Raw genomic sequence first — 19,722 nt, forward strand, 5'->3', positions numbered from 1 at the left:
AGCAGTTATGTTGCCACAGCAGAGAAGGCATTATTCTGCATGCACATACACTGAAACTCACAAGGAGGCTGAATCCTCAAGAGAGCTTTCTGTCAGCATCTTGACAAAGATGACAACTTAAATGGGTGAAGACTCTGCCTGAAGAATAGTGGGTCTATGCTGCATAAAACTTTAAAGATCAGAGCTGGTATAATATTGGCTGTGTGCTTAATAACTGGGTGATGATTTAAGTGGCAACTCTGCCTTGTCAAGCTTTGCTCTGTATCATGACAACCTGTGATTTAAAACAAATAAATAGACTGAATTGGAGTAAGTGAAAATGGAAATAAGAGTGGAGGCCTCTGATTCTGCTAAGTGCTCTCTGGGATTCTGCCATGCTTCAAAGCAGCATGGGAAACTGCAGTAGATATTTTTTGTTGTTGTGCATAATTAGCATATTACCCAGCTCTTCTGCCAACATTGAATTGTTCCTCAAAGTGATGATTATTATCCTGCTCACTAAACTGTAGTTCAAGTTTGCCTCTAATGAAACCTCAACTCAGCTGCTAGTATCTCTCAATCAGCATCTCCCAGAGGGTCGGACATGGTGCCCCCATCAATTTAGGTTTGGAAGAAGTGCTGCAGAATTTTAAAATCCACAGAATCTCCTATAGGTGTAGGTGATATTGCGCTGCTGGACAACCCCTTTTGCCTGACTGACAAGTCAGTTTGTGTAGAGTGAACAAGTGTTTAATGGACAAATGGCAGCTTGTCTGTATTGTGTCAAAAACATGGTGAAACATAAGCACACTGATACTGAAAAATTGTTTAAGCAGAACAAGAGGGAAAACATCATATATGAAGCTCTGAAAGAGTAGGACAAATGAAAATGATTAAAACAACAGAAGGCTGCCATCGCTCGGGGTTTTTTCTCTGAAGAATTCCTTCAGGATGTATGACAAATACATGATTTTGGCTTGAACTGAAACAGAATTATGCCACATCTCAACAACAGTTCCCCAATTTGAGCGTCAGCTTTAATGATGGATGTTTACCAGATATATCAGATTTGAAGGCACATGGACTGAGGAAGGAATTTTCATGTGCTGAGATCATCAGGGGGTGCAGGATGACTGTGGGATGCTTCTGAATGGTGACACCTCATGCTGCTGGTGCTTTATCATTGCAGCAAGTGTGATGTTCCTTTTTCCTCACTTGAAAGGAAAACAACAAAGGATACCAATACCATTTGCTCTCCCAAAGTATACTCACAGCTGTGCAATCTGAATAGCTATCCAAAATTCAAGTCTGAGGGTTGGATGTAAATTTCAGATGACATACTCTGTCCCCAAAATCGGTATTCGAATTTTGATGGGGAAATATTACTCAAGAGACTGAAATCTGAATAGGCAAAATTATAGTTTGCATCGGTCTTCATTGTGGGTTTTTAGAGTTACATCTATTTTAACTCTAGCTTCTGTTTTTTAATGAAGGTGGGGGCAAGCCTTTTTCCCCCTATTGAGCAGAGACACACAGCCTTTTAGGTTTTTTGGGTTCTAAGTTCGTTTTGAACTATAAACCTTTCCTTCAGTTTCCAGGTGTTCTTCAGGTAGCGAGTGTATGGGCTTTGGATTGGTTGCTGTGAGGTAAGTTTTGTGGTGCGCAAGGAGATTATGGGGGTCACTAAGGCTTGATTCATATAGAAACAACTAAGAAGGTTGTTTTTAAAGGAACAAACCAGCAGTACAGGACTTCAGGCAGACAAAGTAGAAATCAGGCTGAGGCACGAAAATGTAAACTGGTTGTGACTTTAGAGAGTAGCTAGACTGTCCTTTCAGGCACAAATGAACTTTTATTGACTAGCCACCAAGTTGGTTTCTCTCCCACACACACGATTCCACCCATTTCATCCTGCCCTTTCATGAGTCAGACTAACTTGTACAAGGTCTGTTCTTCACCAGAGACAGGCCTAACCATCAAGCACTCTCTTATCTCCCAGAGATACAGCTAAACTGCTCTGCCACACTACCTTCGCTCTGTCTGCCCTTTTTCTTGAGTCAGACCTGAGCTATTACTACTCCCTTCCTGAGGCAGAATTCAGTTCTTCTCCTGTGTTCCCTCTAACATCTTATTCCCCTTCTCAAAGGTGACTGGATCCTGGAGCAGCACTCCTATGGGCCCATCTGAGTGGCTGATTTTCCCTTCAGTGACTGTCTCCTCCTGCCTGGCACCACAGTAACTATGGCCCTTTCCGCACGGGGCCAAAACAGCAGCCCAGCGACGGAAAAACACCGGTCCCTGGGGAGCTGTTCACACAGGCAGCAGCACCGTCCTGTGCAGCCCTGAGTGGCATGAAGGTGCCGCTTTCCACCTCCCTTCCAATCCCCCCCCCATCACCTCGTCCTCCAGCATTAGTCTGGAGGGCTGCTGAGACCTGCCCACACTGCCCTCCGACCCCTGGAGGTCAGAGGGCAGCATGGGCGGGTCCCTCCAGCCCTCCAGACCGACGCTGGAGGACGAGAGGAGTGGGGGGGGGGGATTCAGAAGAGGCGGCTCCGTGCGGAGCTGCCTCTTCTGCGCCGGCCTCTGCGGGGGCTGCTCGCATGATCCCGTGCGAACAGTCCCCTCCCCTCCACCAGCATAATTTCTGCTGGTGGAGAGGCGTCCTTTCCGCCGTGCGGAAAGGGCCTGAGATTGTTCCCTTCTAGTGTGGTTCTGCGGCAGCCTATTCATATTTCAGTATCTTGTCTGAACCTTAACAAGAGTAATGGAATTCTGATCATTTTGTTGGGAGCTGAAAAGTTACATATTGAATGATAAGGTTTATTTGCAGTAGAAGAAACAAAGGTGCTATAGTTAGAGAAGGTTGCTATTTTCTTTAAGAACAGGCCAAAGCTAACTAGGGTTTTGCCCTGATATTCACTTTGTTTCCCAGACTGGACCAAGAGAAGGGAAAATTAGCTTTAAAGGGGTTCCAGAAAGGAATAACACAAGACTTTGTGGTCTGTGTATACCAGGGTGAATCTCAGTAGGGGTACCCCAAAATAAAATTATGAAGAGAGTGAGAGTGTAGTTGCAAACATAAGCTGCAATATAAGAATGGAATCTTACCATCTTAGGGACCTTTGTTAGAGAAGAGGCAGGATCCTCATGGCGTCAGTACCATCCTAAACAATAAAATACTAAGGATTCGAATGTTAATACTATGAATGCTCAGCCAATGAGGGAGAAGGACTCATGAAGTGAGTCCTGCACTCCCATTGGAGGGTGTTTGTCATCCTAACATTCAAATCTCCCAGCCCACAGAGCAGCAGTGCCTTGGCGCTGCTGCTGTGTGGTCCGTCAGAAGCCCCCCCCATACCAAACACCCAAGCTGGGTGGCAGAGTAGCTGTTCCAATGCCTGGCGATCTCCTCCTGCCCCCCCACCTCAAAGAGACAAGTAGGGCAGCAGAGCAGCTGCTCAGACGTTGGGCACCCTCCTTCCACACCCCTACTCCAAAAATCCAATCCGGGCAATGCTCCACCACCTGACACCCTCCTTCCACCCCCACCCCCAAAATCCAGCCTGAGCAATCACCTGGCTCCCTCCTCCCGCCCCCCAAATCCAACCTGGGCAACAGAGCAGCTGCTCTGCCCTCTGGCACCCTGCAACCACCTACCTAATCCTAAAAAGAAGGCCCTGTGAGGCCCCTGCCACTGCTGCTGCCCAACAGGCACCATTAGACCATTGTGGTGGGTGTGCAGAATGCTTCCTAGAGCCCATTGCATCATCCCTTCCCCCACTCTGCAATGGGTTTTTGCTGGTAGTGTGATATATTAGTAAAGAACAGAATTCATCTGAACATATGCTAAGTGCTTTCCTTCTCTTCTTAGCAACCATAACCAATGTGGATTAAGGAGAAGGATTTCCCGGTCAACCACCTAACAGCAATAGGATGGTGGGGTATAAGTTTTAAATAAAGAAAGACAGACAGACAGACAGACAGACAGACAGACAGACAGACAGACAGACAGACAGACAGACAGACAGACAGACAGACAGACAGACAGACTCTAGGGGCCTAACTACCTGTTCTGTTTTCCTCAAAACTTTCCTGGATCCTGGCGATCCATGCTTGGAACCCAGTTATTCCAGATACATGAGGATCCATTCAGATAAGGGGTTTAAGCCTCCCAATGTTTTTCTGACCTGAACTGACCCCAGTGGGTGCTGGTAATAGTGCTGGGGAAGCTTATGTGCTGTCTATCATGATGTAACAGCACCTGAGACCATTTCAGGTTGAGTAAATGGTGTATGGGGAGGCTTCAGCGCCTGCATCCCACACATCATGCTCATGATTTGAGATGGCTACCATGTCCTTGGTCATTGACTTATGAGCACAGATCTCACAGTGCACATCTGATTGCTGGAAAGACATATTGTGTAATCAGGCCTTCAGGCAAGTGTGAATCTCAGCTGTGTCTCTGTGGTATAGTGCCTGCTTTGCATGCAGAAGGTCTAAATAGAAACTCTGGCCAGGCCAGAACAGTGAGCAGCAGGAGGAGGGCAGTTGCCATTGGCCTATGATTTTGAGGGGGCCTTCAAAACTAAAGAATACATGGTAACGAATATTGATGTTGTAAAGAGTCAAGGGACATCCTTTAGCACAAAATATTCATATTTTGAAGAAGATTCACAATCAAGAAAGGTTAATACAGATGGGATATAGATAAATAAATGCAGCTAACTGAAGCTACCTTTTGAAGATTATTTTTATGGGACAATGAAAAAAATATGAGTTTATCATGCATAAATCATTTTATGTATTTAGCACTGATTACAAAAATACTTAATGAACAGTTTGAAATGAGATCTGTGTTTCCCATCTGCCCTTACTCTGGTATCTTCAACTGAAAGAACTCAGGTGGTACAGAGAGAGATCTTTCTGCGCTTAGTCCCTGGAGAGCTAATCCCAGACAATACTCAGCTAGTCTAAGTTAAAGGCAGCTTCATATAGATGCCTACTTACTTACTGATTATGCACAAGGTCTTCGCTGCATAGTGGAGGCCAGTGTTCACATCAGCAAGATTCCTTATACGGACGTATTTTCTGGAGACCCAATTTCACTTTCTCTCATCTTGGCAAGCAAAATCACTTATAGCATGATTTAAATCTTGCTTCGGCGCCAGAACAGGACAGATTTGCCAGTGGGCACAGCTTTGCCCTGGACATCTTCTCTCTGCCCATGGCCAGCCTTCCCACACTCTCACATCTCTGTCTTGGGTCTGTGTTCAGTCTCTCCTCCACTAGCACAGCACAGCACAACCTCAGTTGCCAGGTGCACTGGAGCCTTCCACCTTACTCCTCCCCCCATGCTGCTGGCTCCTTCCTACTTCTCTGCAGTGCGCATATTGAGAGATCAAAAGATCAATCTTTCAATATAAAGTAACAACAGAGGGAGCTTTTTCAAGGAACAGTACAAACAGGAATCTTTCGGGCGCCACGCCACGCCACCTCCTCTGCTCTGCTTCTGCCCTCCCCAATGGCTTTACCTAAAACTTTAGATAAGACTCTGTTTCAAAACAAGTCTCTCTCTTCTCTTGCGATGGTGGCAGAGATACATAGACAAAGAGAGAGTATGTGTGTGCGTGTGTGCATGTGTGTGTGGAGGGGAAGGGAAGGGAAGGGGGGGAGAGAATATCAGCTCTGCTTTAAAGGGTGTTGATGGATGGAGTGAAGAGAACTGGGAGAAGCAGAGGCCCAGCAAAGTTCAGCAGATAAACTGTGCTGCAGGCTGTGGGCAGCCTTCTCGTGTGTAAACAGATAAATGCGAGGAGAGCTCACTGTGAGCCCACTGTGGAGAGAACAGGCTTGAAGTAAGTGTTCCATGCGTAATGGGCCTTGGTTATAATCTTAGATTCTCTCCTACTAACCAAACTATATTCTTACAATGCAAATTGGATCTGAGGGGAGGGGCTGCTTATTATAGACTTTGTGACATGTTAAGAAGAACTTTTTAATAGTTGCATAGGAAATTAACCATAACTCACTTATTTTTAATTAGAACTTGGAACAAGTTTTTTAAAGTTATGGCTGCTAATTTTTAAAATAGTTATTTTCATTGACAAAATGCTTGTTTACTTGCAGTTCTTAAAAGCGAAAGCATAAAAAGCCAAATATTTAAACTCGTGGAAGTTGGGAGAACGCAAGGCATTTTCACTTGCTTTTGTGTGCCTCATATAATTCCTGAATAAACCATCAGATGTAAGAAATAAAAGCTGTATGTAAATAGGTGTCATTAAACCCATAGCTGTTGTTAAAACTGACTTCACCTTGAAAGAGAGCTCTTCCTGTGTGTTTTTAAAGAATTGTTGTAAACACAGCACAATTACCTGACAGCAATTAATATTTTCTCTTGGCACCATCTGCCTCATTAAAGTACATTTTTCTAACAGTTAGCACCCATTCTTATCAGAAAGCTGTTTTGTTTCCTGCAGTTAGGTGGGAAGTTTCAAGCATGTGAATGACCAGGATTGCAGCAAAGGCTGAATTGTGGACTGTGGGGTTGCCCACATTTTTTTCCTGCCTGCTAGAGGTGGAATCAGATAATGACTTAGAGATTAGTGATCATTCTTGGATGGTCTCAGTTAACGCCAACATTTACATCATAGTTGTAATCCTGTGCCCAATTTCTCATGCATGAGACTCAACTGATATCAAAAGCTATTCTTGTGGGACCACAAAGTAGTAATGTCACTCAGTGCTTTGTTCCTCTTCTTTGGGGGGGTTCCGGTTGCCATGCCGAGTGGTCGCTCTTTGCTGAGCTCCTCCACCTTTTTAAGATAAGTTTTAAATTTCTCCAACCCGTTGTAGTTTTTATCTTCTAGTATTTCGTATTTTCTTTTACTCGAAAATGTTTTATTGTTCAAAGGGCAGAGCCTTTTAAACGTCTGTGTGTGGAGCCCAGCGTCCTTCTTGTTTCTCTTCTCACTGCCCAATTTGGAATGATGACTTACAGGCAACTGAGACGTAACTTCTGAGCCTTTTGTTTTAAAAGTTTGAAAGTTTTTTTAATTTGTATTTTAACAGGATTTATTATATTATTGTATTTTAGCAGGATTTTATTAGATTTTAATAGGATCCTCTTACTTGGTGGCAGGCTTAGGACATTGCAGTGGGATATTCTCTTTATGCCAGTGTGTCCTGACTCCTCTTTGTGTGAACAGTATTTGGCCTTTTCATTTGTACCCTTTTTGTAAACTGGCAACTAGGTTTGCTGCTGAGCCTCAGCTGAAATACAAATGCAGTCATTTAGGGATAGTTGATGTTTTAGCCTGTGCTAATCTACAAGCGCTCAAATAGTTCAACAGAACTTTCTACTCCTTAACACATTTTCGTCACTGTTTGTATTTGCAGTCAAATGAGTGATCAAAAGGTAGATTCTCCCCACACATACTCACATACACTATATGCATATTTTGCTTTTTGAAGTGGGAATTCTAATATGTGCTGGTACCACGGAGTTTAGAGAGTGAGATCAGCTGTTATTGGTATTCACTTTTTTCACATGGAGGTACCTGAAAGGAGAAGAGGAATTCCAAAGTAGTGTGGATCATACAAATCATGAATGGTGTGACACAGCATGAGTTCCCAGCCAGAGCTGCAGCCTCCTCTTTGGATCCTTTGTCTTGGCTGCACAGTTTGACCTGAAGATATTCACTTGCATCTAAATAAGTTGCATGTTGATTTCACCTTTATTCCTTTTCAGGGGATTCTGTTTTCAACCCCTGAATGTCTGAAGACTCCCCAGGACTTGGTTAAACTGTACCTGCATGAATCTAATCGTGTTTATCGGGATAAGATGGTTGATGAGAGAGACTTCAGCCTCTTTGATAAAATGCAAATAGAGGCTGTGAAAAAGTACTGTGAAGTAAGTGACATAGGCCCAGTTCAGATGCTTGCCTGGGGCCAGCATTCTTGTTCTCGTAGTGTGGGAACAGCCCACCCACTCCACATGTTAATAATATAATAGATAACATAGATGTTCCTCCTTTGGATACCCCAGACCTGCTGTCATGTGCCACCTGTTTCCTGGAGTGATGAGAAGCCTGAGGGCAGTTCTCATGAATTTAATTTTCTGTGGATGAAAGAGCACTGAGAATTTCATGATATCTTTGTAGTAGTTGCTTTATTTCCAAGCATACAGGGAAACACAGGTAGAAGCAAAGAGCCACTCCTACAGGGCAACTGTGTAAACCATGTCCTCACAGAAAGAGATACATTGCATTCCAGAGGAATTCACCTTCTAGTCAACCATCTACCTAGTGATGGATATCTTACAGTACTGGGACACCAACAATCCCATAAGACAGTGAGGGATGACTGTGTGATTTAGCTGTCTGTATGGGGATCCATGCTGAGTGCCCTTGTGTATCATTATGCATCATGCATATGATGGCTTTGGGGGTTCAGCCTGCTCTTTTCCCACAGAAACAGAACCTTTGGCCTGAATAAGTATCTGAACTGGGCAGTAGAGTTGGTATGTGAATGTGTCAGACCAATATAAATATCATTACACAGAAGTACAGATGAAGAAAATGGAAATGCCTTTTGTCTGGAAATGGATTTGAGGGGAAAGAGACTTGTGATTAGCATTATCAGGACATATGAAAAGCCCTGCTGGATCAGACCAGCAGCTTGTTTCACACAGCAACTTGTTTCACACGTCCTGACTTTTCTCCTTGAGCCAGAAGACTTCAGTCACTAGAAGCTGCTGATTTTTTTATTTGTTTGCTTTGCTTCTACAGCTTTGATTGAATGGAACTTTGTAAATCATTTATGTTCTTTCTCATTAGGACATGGAGGATACCCTGGAACAGACAAAGAAGATAAATATGTTTTGCCATTTCGCAAAAGGCATAGGGGAGCCCAAATACATGCCTGTTCAGAGCTGGGAGTCACTGAACCAGCTCTTAGTGGAAGCTTTAGAGAATCACAATGAAGTCAACTCTGCCATGAACTTGGTTCTGTTTGAAGATGCCATGTGCCACGTGTAAGGGGAATTTTGTCCTTTTGGAATACTTCTGAAACACTTTGATGCAGCTGTGTCACCCCCATCTCTGGGGGATCAGGATGCCAAACTATGGAAACAGCAGGTTGAGAAACAGACGCTTAGTATGTTGGTGGGGATGCAACCTTCCTCCAAGGAACATTCATTCATCCTGAGGAGCCTTCCTCCAATTTAAATGGGTTTTCCATTGCAGGAAGGTCCTTTGGGCAGGAGGAATGCTTCACACTTTGCTCGGTGAGATGGTCAGATAGGGGTAGGAATCCACCCTGCTAGTCTTGAGTACGAATGTGTAAATGTATATTCTGGAATATGCCTGTTCCTAAAATGTGGGGACTGGTTTTATTTGCCTAAAAAGCAATGACCATCTCAAACGAATGTCCTTCAGAGTGCTAGATCCCCCCCCCCCCCCCGCATGTTCCCAGCTGTTACAAAATGATACTTGTTTCATTAGAAAGGGGCGGGAGGAGCAGTCTGACTGTTTCTGCAACTCCGGGCAACAAATTCAATCACTGTCACAAAAGCGAACAATGCCTTCAATTCTTAGCTCTTGCTGCTGTTCCTTTGTGTTCTGGGAAGTGCAGCATCCTTTCAATTCCCACACCAGAGGGCCTTGATGTTTAATACAATCATAGTGCTGCTGCATGCCACAGTGCTTTTATTCCATTTGGTTAGTAACAAGCATTTTATCTTCAGTGACTTCGTGCAGACCAGGCTATGCTGCAGTCTGGTTTTTCCAGTGCATAAAAAACAGCCCCCTGCAATGACTTTGTGTGTTGAAAGGCAGGCATTGCAGCTGGCAGTTTCTTTTACACATGTTCTTTGCACTACTGCCCATTCTCAGAGCTACTCTTTTTTTTCCTTATTGCAGTCTGACCCCAGCACCAGGGCAAAGGATGCTTGTTTTCTTTAGAACAGTTGAGAGTTGTGTTTAAGATCTGATTCCCACAGTACCTTTGTAACCTCTCTTTGAACATAGGCCAATGATGGTTTGGGAAGAGATCTACCTATGTTATATCTGTTCTCTCTGAACAAGATTTGCCCTAATTTTGCTGCAAGCAGCAACCGCTGGTCTGTGCATAATTGCCCTACGGAAGATGAATTTATCACATGCTGCATGCTTGTAGCAGCTTCTCCTTGTAGCAAACAGTTGAAGGCATTCCTACGAACAGGTCCTTATAGATCAGGGGTAGGGAACCTGCGGCTCTCCAGATGTTCAGGAACTACAATTCCCATCAGCCTCTGTCAGCATGGCCAATTGGCCATGCTGGTAGGGGCTGATGGGAATTGTAGTTCCTGAACATCTGGAGAGCCGCAGGTTCCCTACCCCTGTTATAGATATATTTGTTCCTTCCTTCAGGTGGGGGCTAGAGTTCTTTGGAAATTATAGGTGATCTCTAGACTTCAGCAATCAGTTTTCCCAGAGAAAATGCCAGCTTCAGAGAGTAGACTCCATGTAATAGCATTCCCTCACAGTTCCCTCCCCACCCCAAATTATGGTTTTCCCAGGTTCCACACTCAAATTTCATGATTTCCCCAAAGTTGAGTTGGCAGCCCTAATTCAGATAGACAAAAATCTGCCCAGATTGAAAACCAAGATGGGCAGAGGGAACCACTTGATTAGACTTCTTCCATTTATTTCAGACTCTATGCTGTCTAGAAAGCCACCTCGAATGAGTTGATTCATCTATTAAAATAGTAACGCTGTGCAAGATTATTTATTGTTTAGCTTCATGTAGGAACCTCAAGGTGGTTCCCAATTTCAGGTGGGTGGCCATATTAGTCTGTAGTAGTAGTACCAAACCTGAGTCTAGTAGCTCCTTAAAGAACAACATTTTCCAGGGTATTAGCTTTTGTGAGGCAAAGCTGATTTTCAGAGGATATCCCTGTTGGGCTGCAATACAAGAGCTGGATTTGAGCCCAGTAGTGCCTTAGGGCTTTTTTCAGGGTATAAGCTTCTGATAGTCAAATCTCCTGTCATCAGATACATGTAGGAATGGCGATATGAGTTTTTAACTCAGTCAGGTGAGAGACTGGTGTAAAGAATGCTTGTGAAGGATACAGAGGTACAATGCAGTCAGCCTGGTTAAAACAGAAAGGAAATACCAGGGGGGGGGGGGTAGGAAAATAGCATCTCATGTTGTCACTTTGCCACTATTATATGCAAATTTTGTTCAATCTCAAGGTGGGGCCTAGATTTCTCCTGAAAATATGACTAATCTCCATACTACAGAAATGGAGGAAATGGATGTTCCAGAGCGTAGAGTGTATGGTCTCACACTGGGTTTCCTCCTCTGCTCTCTTCTCTCCTCTCCAAACTCCACCCTGCCTAGGCTCTGCCACCAAATTTCTAGGAGTTTCCAAAGCTAGAGTTGGCATCCTTAAACCCCATGCCAAGCCTCTTCTTTGTCAGGTTCAGAACACTGCTTATCTTTGCCTAAGGAGATCCATCTAAACTCATTCCTGCAAAGTTTTCAGCAATTGTTTTTATTTTTATTATTTCTCTTTCTGAAGGCATGATCTGTTTTCTGTTAATTTTTTTATCTTGCCCTTCCTTTCATCAGTTTAGAACAATGTTTGATTGCATACATTTATTTTATTGATGGTTTTGTCTGTTGGTTTATGTAAAAGTAGCCTTGTAGGTTTTGCAAATAGGTGGATTATGCATGGATGATATTATTGGTTTATGTAAAAATAGCCATGTAGGCCTTGCAAATAGGTAGATTATGCATGGATTATAATAAATAAATTTTTGCCTTTTGTAGGTATGATTAACAAAGCAATCCCCAAACAAAACTACATCCTTTCAAGTCCTTTGAATTAAATGTGGACCTTAAAGAGTATGACACTGTTTGAGATTTCACTGTTAGACACACACAAAATAAGCAAAAATAAGTTTGAATAGCTGAATTGCTAGCTCACAAATTGAAAATCGTATTTGCTAACATGTCAAACATTTTAAGCCTCCTGCTAATATGCCTGTCCTTTAATAATTGCTAGGCTTTGCTATAGTGTAATTTGGCCTCTTCTGAAATCTTAGTCACAATGGAGTAGGAAAAAAGGAAGAGAGAAAGCAAAGTTTCACAAGGCTAGAATGTATTGCATGGGTCACGTCATACTTACAATGTACCATGTCCATGAGCTCACTGTCTCCAAACCTATATTTTAATAGAAGCTTAATTGGATGTTATTTACTAGGTGATGTTATTAACCTCCATGTCATGAAAAGCTTCATCTGCCCATTTCCAGGCAGTAACCCACTGTGAAAAAGATAGAAGAAGAGTTTGGATTTACACTCTACCTTTCTCTCCTGTAAGGAGTTTCAAAGTGGCTTTCAAACTCCTTCCCTTCCTCTCCCCATAGTAGATACCTTGTGAAGTAGGTGGGGTGAGAGAATTCAAAGAGAACTGTGACTAACCCAAGGTCACCTAGCAGGCGTCATGTGTAGGAGCAGGGAAACAAGTCCAGTTCACTCGATAAGAGTCCATTGCTAATGTGGAGGAATGGGAAATCAAACCCGGATTAGAGTCCACCACTCTTAACCACTACACCACACTGGCATTCTTTTGTGTAGGCTTGTTGGCAACCCTGCATACTCCAAACCCAGCGGTGAGATTCAAATAATTTAACAACCGGTTCTGGTGGTGGGATTCAAATAATTTAACAACTGGTTGTTTACAAGCACCGGTTTTGCAAAAGTGATGCGAACCTGCTGAATCCCACCACTGTCCTAACCCCATCATTCTTTACCCTGTTAGACCAATTGAAATACTACCTTAAGTGGGAATCAGTGGAGGTACAATATGCACAATTAACACATGGATGTGAATAATCTTAGTGGAATGACCACTTGTCTTTTACTTTAATGCATCCCGTTTCAAGAGCCAGTATACAGTAATGGTTGGTGTGTTGAACTAGTACCTGGGAGACCCAAATTCAAATTCCTACTCAGCCCTGGAAGCTTGCTGAGGAACCTTGGACCACTGACCTCAGCCCAGCCTACCTCACATTGTGGTTGTTATGAGGATAAAATGAAGGAATTAAGAATAATATCACTTTATGTCTCCACTGGAGAGAAAAGAAAGATATACATAAATACATGTGATCTCTAAAAATATGTTCAATATGCTTTAGACTTCACAGGATAATCTTAACTGAAGGTGCTGGAATTGCTTGTATTAGGTAGATATTTAGAATCTTTTAGGCATTTGCTTAGCATTTATATATCACTTCCTTTGTTGAAAGCATTTCACATTATCTCAGCAATCATTAATGCTCTGGCAAAGTAGGTCAGTATTATTATCCCCAAATAGTAGATTAAGGCTAAGAGAGAATGGTACGTAAAAGACAACCGGTACTTCATAAATTTGTGACAGAGGTGAAATTTAAACTGGAGGCTTTCCAGATCCCAGTTTATTCTTTTATGTTACATCAGCTCCCAGCAAAGCTCTGAAATTATTAAAGTATAAGCATATGAGGGAGAAATGCCAGAATCTACAGATGTTACATGTAGACTGCATTTGTGTGCCACTGATTCAGCTAGTAAAATTAACAGATTCTAAAGCTACCTCAAAACTGAAGTTTTGTTCTAGTTTGGTATCCAAACTATTGTTGGAGTATTTGCACAACATTTTCCTTTTATCACACACTTTTTGTGTCCTCCAAGCTGCAGTTTCTCCTAAACCATATTTGGTTTAACCTTTGCTATAACCTTTCTGGAAATTTGGTATAACCAAATTTGGTATAACCTTTCTGGAAATTTGGTATAATCTTTATGGAAAGAAAGTAATTAAAGAATGTTTGTATGTGTAGATGTATGTGTATGTGTAGCTAGCTTTGTATGTATGTGTAGCTAGCTTTAAAAGGGGCTTGGACAGATTTATGGAGGAAGAGTCAATTTATGGCTACGAATCTTGATCCTCTTTGATCTGAGATTGCAAATGCCTTACCAGACCAGGTGCTCGGGAACAACAGCCGCAGAAGGTTATTGCTTTCACATCCTGCATGTGAGCTCCCAAAGGCACCTGGTGGGCCACTGCGAGTAGCAGAGAGCTGGACTAGATGGACTCTGGTCTGATCCAGCTGGCTTGTTCTTATGTTTTTATGTTCTTAGATGGGCTTATTTTTGCAGGTCCTGTCTACATTGGCATCATTTTCCTTGCCCCACACCCCGCCCTCCCATCCACCCCATCCAGTGGGAGGTGGGTACCTTTTTTAAAAAGGCAGTTGACATACTATAGTATTACAGTGTTATAACTACTGATTCCCCTGGATTCCTAGTTTTCATTTTTTTAAAAAAAATAAAACTAATTCCCTTTTCACTGCAGATAAATGTTTCTTATATCTCTTCAACAAAAGCAGCTAGAGACTTGCTTTTAAAATGAAAGCAGGGAATTCAGTGGAATGTGGCAATGCTATACTAATATGTCAATTGCTGACTTTTTCAGCAGCCTGGAACAGCTCTCCAGTGGCATGGAAGGGGTGGAGGAATAGCAGCTGCTGGGGAGTGGGGGGCTGAAGAAAGAGAAGTGCAAGGAAAACTGGTGTATGGATTTTCCTTGGCCACTGTGAATGCTTCTGCATTTGTAATGGTAATAAAAACTAGATGGAGAATTGTTGCTGTGTGAAAGCAATCACAATTAGGATAATCCAAGTTGGAGAGAGAACAAAGTCTGATCTGTGTTACAAAAAGGATCACATGGACCACATTTTAGAAAAGAACAACAAGAGAAGACTCCAAACACTATCAAATGGCTTTTGGAGTTTGCTTTCAGATGACTGATCTGATTGTAACAAAGATTGGTATCCTTTTATAATAAACATTTTTCTTTTGAAATATGAAACTGTGCATGTGGGTTATTACTGTACCCACTTACAAGTTGTCAGCCCTAGTTATGCTACAGAGTTTAATATTAGGGTTTGTCTGGCTCCTTATATTTGAATATATCCACTTCAGAGCCTGAACAGGTTCAATATGTGCCATATCATGAAGTGTACTGCAGAGGAAAAACACTTCCTAAGAAGCAACTGTGTACCTTCCCATTTAGTTGCCGGATCAACCGTATCCTGGAATCTCCCAGGGGGAATGCATTGCTGGTTGGTGTCGGAGGAAGCGGTAAGCAGAGTCTGACAAGATTAGCAGCTTTCATTAGCTCACTGGAGGTTTTCCAGATCACCTTGAGAAAAGGCTATGGGATCCCTGACCTGAAGGTGAGAGGCTGATAAAATTGAGATTAAATTTGTAATTCATTTATTCCTTAATGTATTTCGGTTATTATTTTTTATTCAAAAACATATGAGATACTTCCACTGAATTTCATTCAACGTTCTTAGTTTACACAAATTTGTAAATGATAGTCCACCCTTGGAAATTTAAATAACAGTGCTATAACAGTATAGTATCCTGAATATCTCATCCAAATGTGCAAGAAGGCCCATAATACTAGTTTTCCATACCATATGCTGTAGGGATGGGGTTGCTTGATTAAATGTAAGAACTTTCCTGCAAGTAGCAAGCTAGCTGGACAACATTGGGGTGGGGGCTAGACATGCTAAGCTTTTCCATGTACAGGAAATCTCATGCTCCCCCCCCCCCCAAAAAAAAACTGTCCTACACATACATTCTAAGGTGGTTGCAATTCAGATCAAGGCTGTGATGTGCGGAAAGAGGTTTAACTGGTTCCCCTAGTACTATTTTTCTCCTTCAAAGCTCCCATGGATGGATCAGACAGTCCTTATATGGTGCCTATATCAATCCCCATTTCTGGGTCAGTTAGCAGCTCTGGTTGTGTTTTAATTGTTGTTTTTATATCTTTGTATGAATTTCAGCTCTGTTTTAATATTGTGTGCTTGTTATGTGGGAGTGGTGGTTTTCAAGTGGTTTCAAAATGTGATTTTATTATATATGTTTTAGTTGTTAGCTTCCTTGGTGGCCCTTTTGAGGGCAGAAAGGCAGGATATAAATTCTGGAAAATAAAACACTAAATAGTGTGTGCTTTGCATCAGAAAATGACCGGGAGAAGACTGTTACATGCTACTTTTTTTAAATTCAGGAGATTCATTCACAAGTCTCCTGCAGTCATGGGCATTTGTGCCCTTCAAAGCTGAACATTCGAAAAGAAAACCAACCTCCATGGGTAATATGCTACTCCATCAGAACTGATTTGCAAAGAGGTTAAAGTGATTCAGAAAATAATGATGAGCTTTGGCATTACACTTCTTGGAGGAAAATCTAGGGTAGCCCAAATGCTGTTCCGCATTAAATAATAAACAATTGTATCAGCAGTTCAGTTAGGAATGTACTTTGACTCTGGAGAAATAGAAGCATGTTTAGGCAGATGCTGGATTAAGCTGTCAAAATGGTTAGAATCATCTCAGAGCAGATGAGCAAAACATTGCTGCTTAAATTAAAGCTTCATTTTCCTTTTTGTACCTGCAGGTAGACTTAGCCGCGCAGTACATTACAGCAGGAGTGAAGAATGTGGGTACTGTCTTTCTGATGACAGATGCTCAAGTGGCCGATGAGAGGTTTTTAGTGCTAGTAAATGACTTGCTAGCTTCAGGTGTGGATCATGGCTCAATTTTAGTTTTACAAGCACACAATAAAGCTACTTGGTCCCTGAGTTTATATATGGGATTGAGATTTGACATGTCCGGGATGGCAAAAAGTTAAATTACTGATTCTTGTATATCAATCTTCTATCAGTATAATTTACCACACTTAAAAGAATATTCCCAGGCACTAGGATTGGCAATCTGTAGATGAGACCTAAAGATTTCCAGAATTACAACTGTTCTCTGTACTATACAGATAATTTTCCCTAAAGAAAATGGGTGCCTTGGAGGGTGGACTCTAGGGTGGACCCACTGAGATTCTTCCCCTCCCAAGCCTCACCCTTCGTAAGTTCCAACCCCAAATCTCCAGGAATTTCCCAATTTGTAATTTGTGACCCTACCAGAAATAGTCCATAGCACATCTACCATCTTGGGCCTCCATAGCCAAATAATTGGTAGTTAGTATGAAGAACTAATGGATGAGTGGGCTTTGTGGAAGAAAGATTTGTGTTCTGTTGGGACGTCTCCAGAAGATAAAGCTAGGCAAGAGAGGATGCAAAGTGAAACAGCCTTTACCTGTTTCAGTCCTCCTGATGTATGACATCAATGGACAGTGCCTTTCTGAGAAGCCACTCAGTAAGATAAGTTGAATCTGGAGATTCCTTTTTAATAAATCATCCCCAAATTATGGCTGCCATCCCTAAATTCCCTTCTCCATGAGGTAAAATGGATGATGTCCCAACAAGTCTCCAGGGCAAACTGCAGATACATTGTTTTGTAAGGCCATTGTGTGAATGAAAAAATAGTGATTGTTGCTAAACTGCTTTTGATTTTTATTTGTTGTTTTATTGATTTTAAACGTATTGATTTGTTACTATGGTTTGAAATGGTTAACCGCTTTGTGGACCTGCAGTCAGTGATAGGAGGGGAACATTTAAATACAATCAATCAAAAAATGAGGGCAAAGAAGCCATCATGGGGTGCAGAGAAAAAGCAGTGTAATAGGGAGCAAGCCTCCACTCCTGGAAAAATGTTAAGATAATAACAAGAGGGTCCTGACAGCAAAAATAGCTTTAGATAGAGAAAGGGAGACACTGTGGGAGTAGAACTCAAGCCTCCCACAACAGAAATGCAGGCCCTAACCACTCAACTGGTATAAATAGAGAAGAGTAAGCAGAACATGGGCATTCAGAAATCTCCTAGGGTCCAAGGACATGTATCTCAGCCTCATGCTTTATCTCGGCTATATACAGCAGTACTCAAGGGACTTTTTGTATAATCATAGGTCAGTGAACCACTTTAGCACACAAGAGACTGAATGATTAATTGCTGTGTGGATTTCTAAGAGAAATGGCTGAGAAAAGCCTTGTATACACCTAGAACAGCATAGTACTGTAGCCAACCAGCATGTCTGGCACATTTGTTATGCCTTTTGTTTTGCTGAAGTAGTTTTGTTAGAGTGAGATGTCCTGGAATTTTTCCTGTTTCCACTCAGTAGCCTTGCTTGTTGTATTGAAACCATCCTAGCAATATTTAACAGCCCAATCCTCAGCCTGAGGTGGCCAGTGATGGCGCCACTATGATACTGTCCTGCTATCTCCAGAGGGCTTTCCAGTGGTGTGAGGAGGCAGAAAAGTTTTTTTTAAAAAACCCTGCCACCAGAAAGTCCTTCTTAGGGGTTAATAGACTTTTCCACCCAAAAGAGTGACATAAGTCTAAGCCCCAGGCCATGGTGCAACTGCCCACAAATCCAGGGTGGAAGATGACATCTCTGGGAACACCTTGCCCCACCCCCCATGCTGGCATTTAATTGGATGTCAGCGCAGCTCTGCATTGGCCCAGATTTCCCATTTTCGCCATCGGGACCTTTGCCCTTTCCACTGATGGGATGACCCTTTCACTGGCGGAGGGGGCAAATGTGTCAGTGCAGCCCCATACCACCTCCAAGACATAATTTGGCCCCCCACAAGGATTGTGCTGATATTTATTTAACAAATTTATATTCCACTAGTCCAAATCCTGCTGAAGACAGCATGGAAGAAAACCCCCCACAAAATCATAAAAACATAACTTATCAACACAAAAATGGAACAAGCCATTAAAAACAAGGCGACATAAAAATCCTAAGAACAACCACTGAATGCTCTTGAAATACCCATAAAATGCTCCATAATTTTATGTTCACAGTGACTGAAAATACATTCTTTATTTCTAGGAGAAATTCCTGATCTTTTCCCAGATGATGAAGTTGAAAATATTATCAGTAATGTGAGGAATGAAGTAAAAGCCCAAGGACTGATGGACACCAGGGAGGCTTGCTGGAAATTCTTCATTGATCGAGTTAGACGACAGCTCAAGGTAGGACTTTGGTCCCCAAGAATCAGATCTCCTCACTCTATCAGCTGTGCTTGAGAAAGTAAATTGGAACTGGAAACTCATCTGGCATCTCTTTCTGATGCTATGCTTTCGGCAGTATTTTTCATAGTAAGTGTTTTCAGCAGGTTAAATATTGCAATTGGAGTGCTGAAAGGAAGTTATATCTTTGCAAGAGAAATGTTACCTTTAGGGGACACACCCAGATCCTGCACAACGTAGGAGTAAAAACTGAACATTTATCAGAGAAAAAAAAAGATTATATGGCAAGGTTGCTAGTTATGGCAAGGTTGCTAGCATGCCTACCATTGTACATTACTGGGGAGTATTATCGGTCAATTTCCAGCATGGTGAAATCATACTTCTTCCTGACTTTATTTGTCCGGCTTTTCTTATTACCTTTTTCTGATGACCTGTTTTTCTTTTTCTCAGGTTGCTCTTTGCTTTTCCCCTGTGGGAAATAAATTGAGAGTTCGCAGTCGGAAGTTCCCAGCCATTGTAAACTGTACAGCGATAGATTGGTTCCATGAGTGGCCCCAAGAGGCTCTGGAGTCCGTCAGCTTGCGCTTCTTGCAAGGGACAGAAAATATTGAGGTGAGCATCTAAGTGAGTGCTGATTCACACCTTTCCTTTCCTCATGCAGTTTCCATGTTGGAAAACTGTGTACCGTATATACTCGTGTATAAGTCGACCCGCATATAAGTCGAGGCACCTAATTTTACCACAAAAAACTGGGAAAACTTACTGACTCGTGTATAAGTCGAGGG

At 42.3% G+C, this 19,722-nt stretch overlaps 1 protein-coding gene across 1 annotated transcript in view; it reads left to right on the forward strand.

The window, feature by feature from the left end:
* The window catches only part of LOC125427841 (dynein axonemal heavy chain 9-like), a 176,736-nt gene that overhangs the window by 21,135 nt on the left and 135,879 nt on the right, over window positions 1–19,722 (forward strand). The window contains 6 exon segments of the mRNA XM_048487396.1: window positions 7,730–7,891; window positions 8,817–9,013; window positions 15,076–15,238; window positions 16,467–16,590; window positions 18,798–18,940; window positions 19,388–19,549. Of these exon segments, the coding sequence (XP_048343353.1) occupies window positions 7,730–7,891; window positions 8,817–9,013; window positions 15,076–15,238; window positions 16,467–16,590; window positions 18,798–18,940; window positions 19,388–19,549 (951 nt within the window).

This window comes from Sphaerodactylus townsendi, linkage group LG03 (assembly GCF_021028975.2).
Source record: "Sphaerodactylus townsendi isolate TG3544 linkage group LG03, MPM_Stown_v2.3, whole genome shotgun sequence".
In the NCBI taxonomy this organism is placed as follows: Eukaryota; Metazoa; Chordata; class Lepidosauria; order Squamata; family Sphaerodactylidae; genus Sphaerodactylus; species Sphaerodactylus townsendi.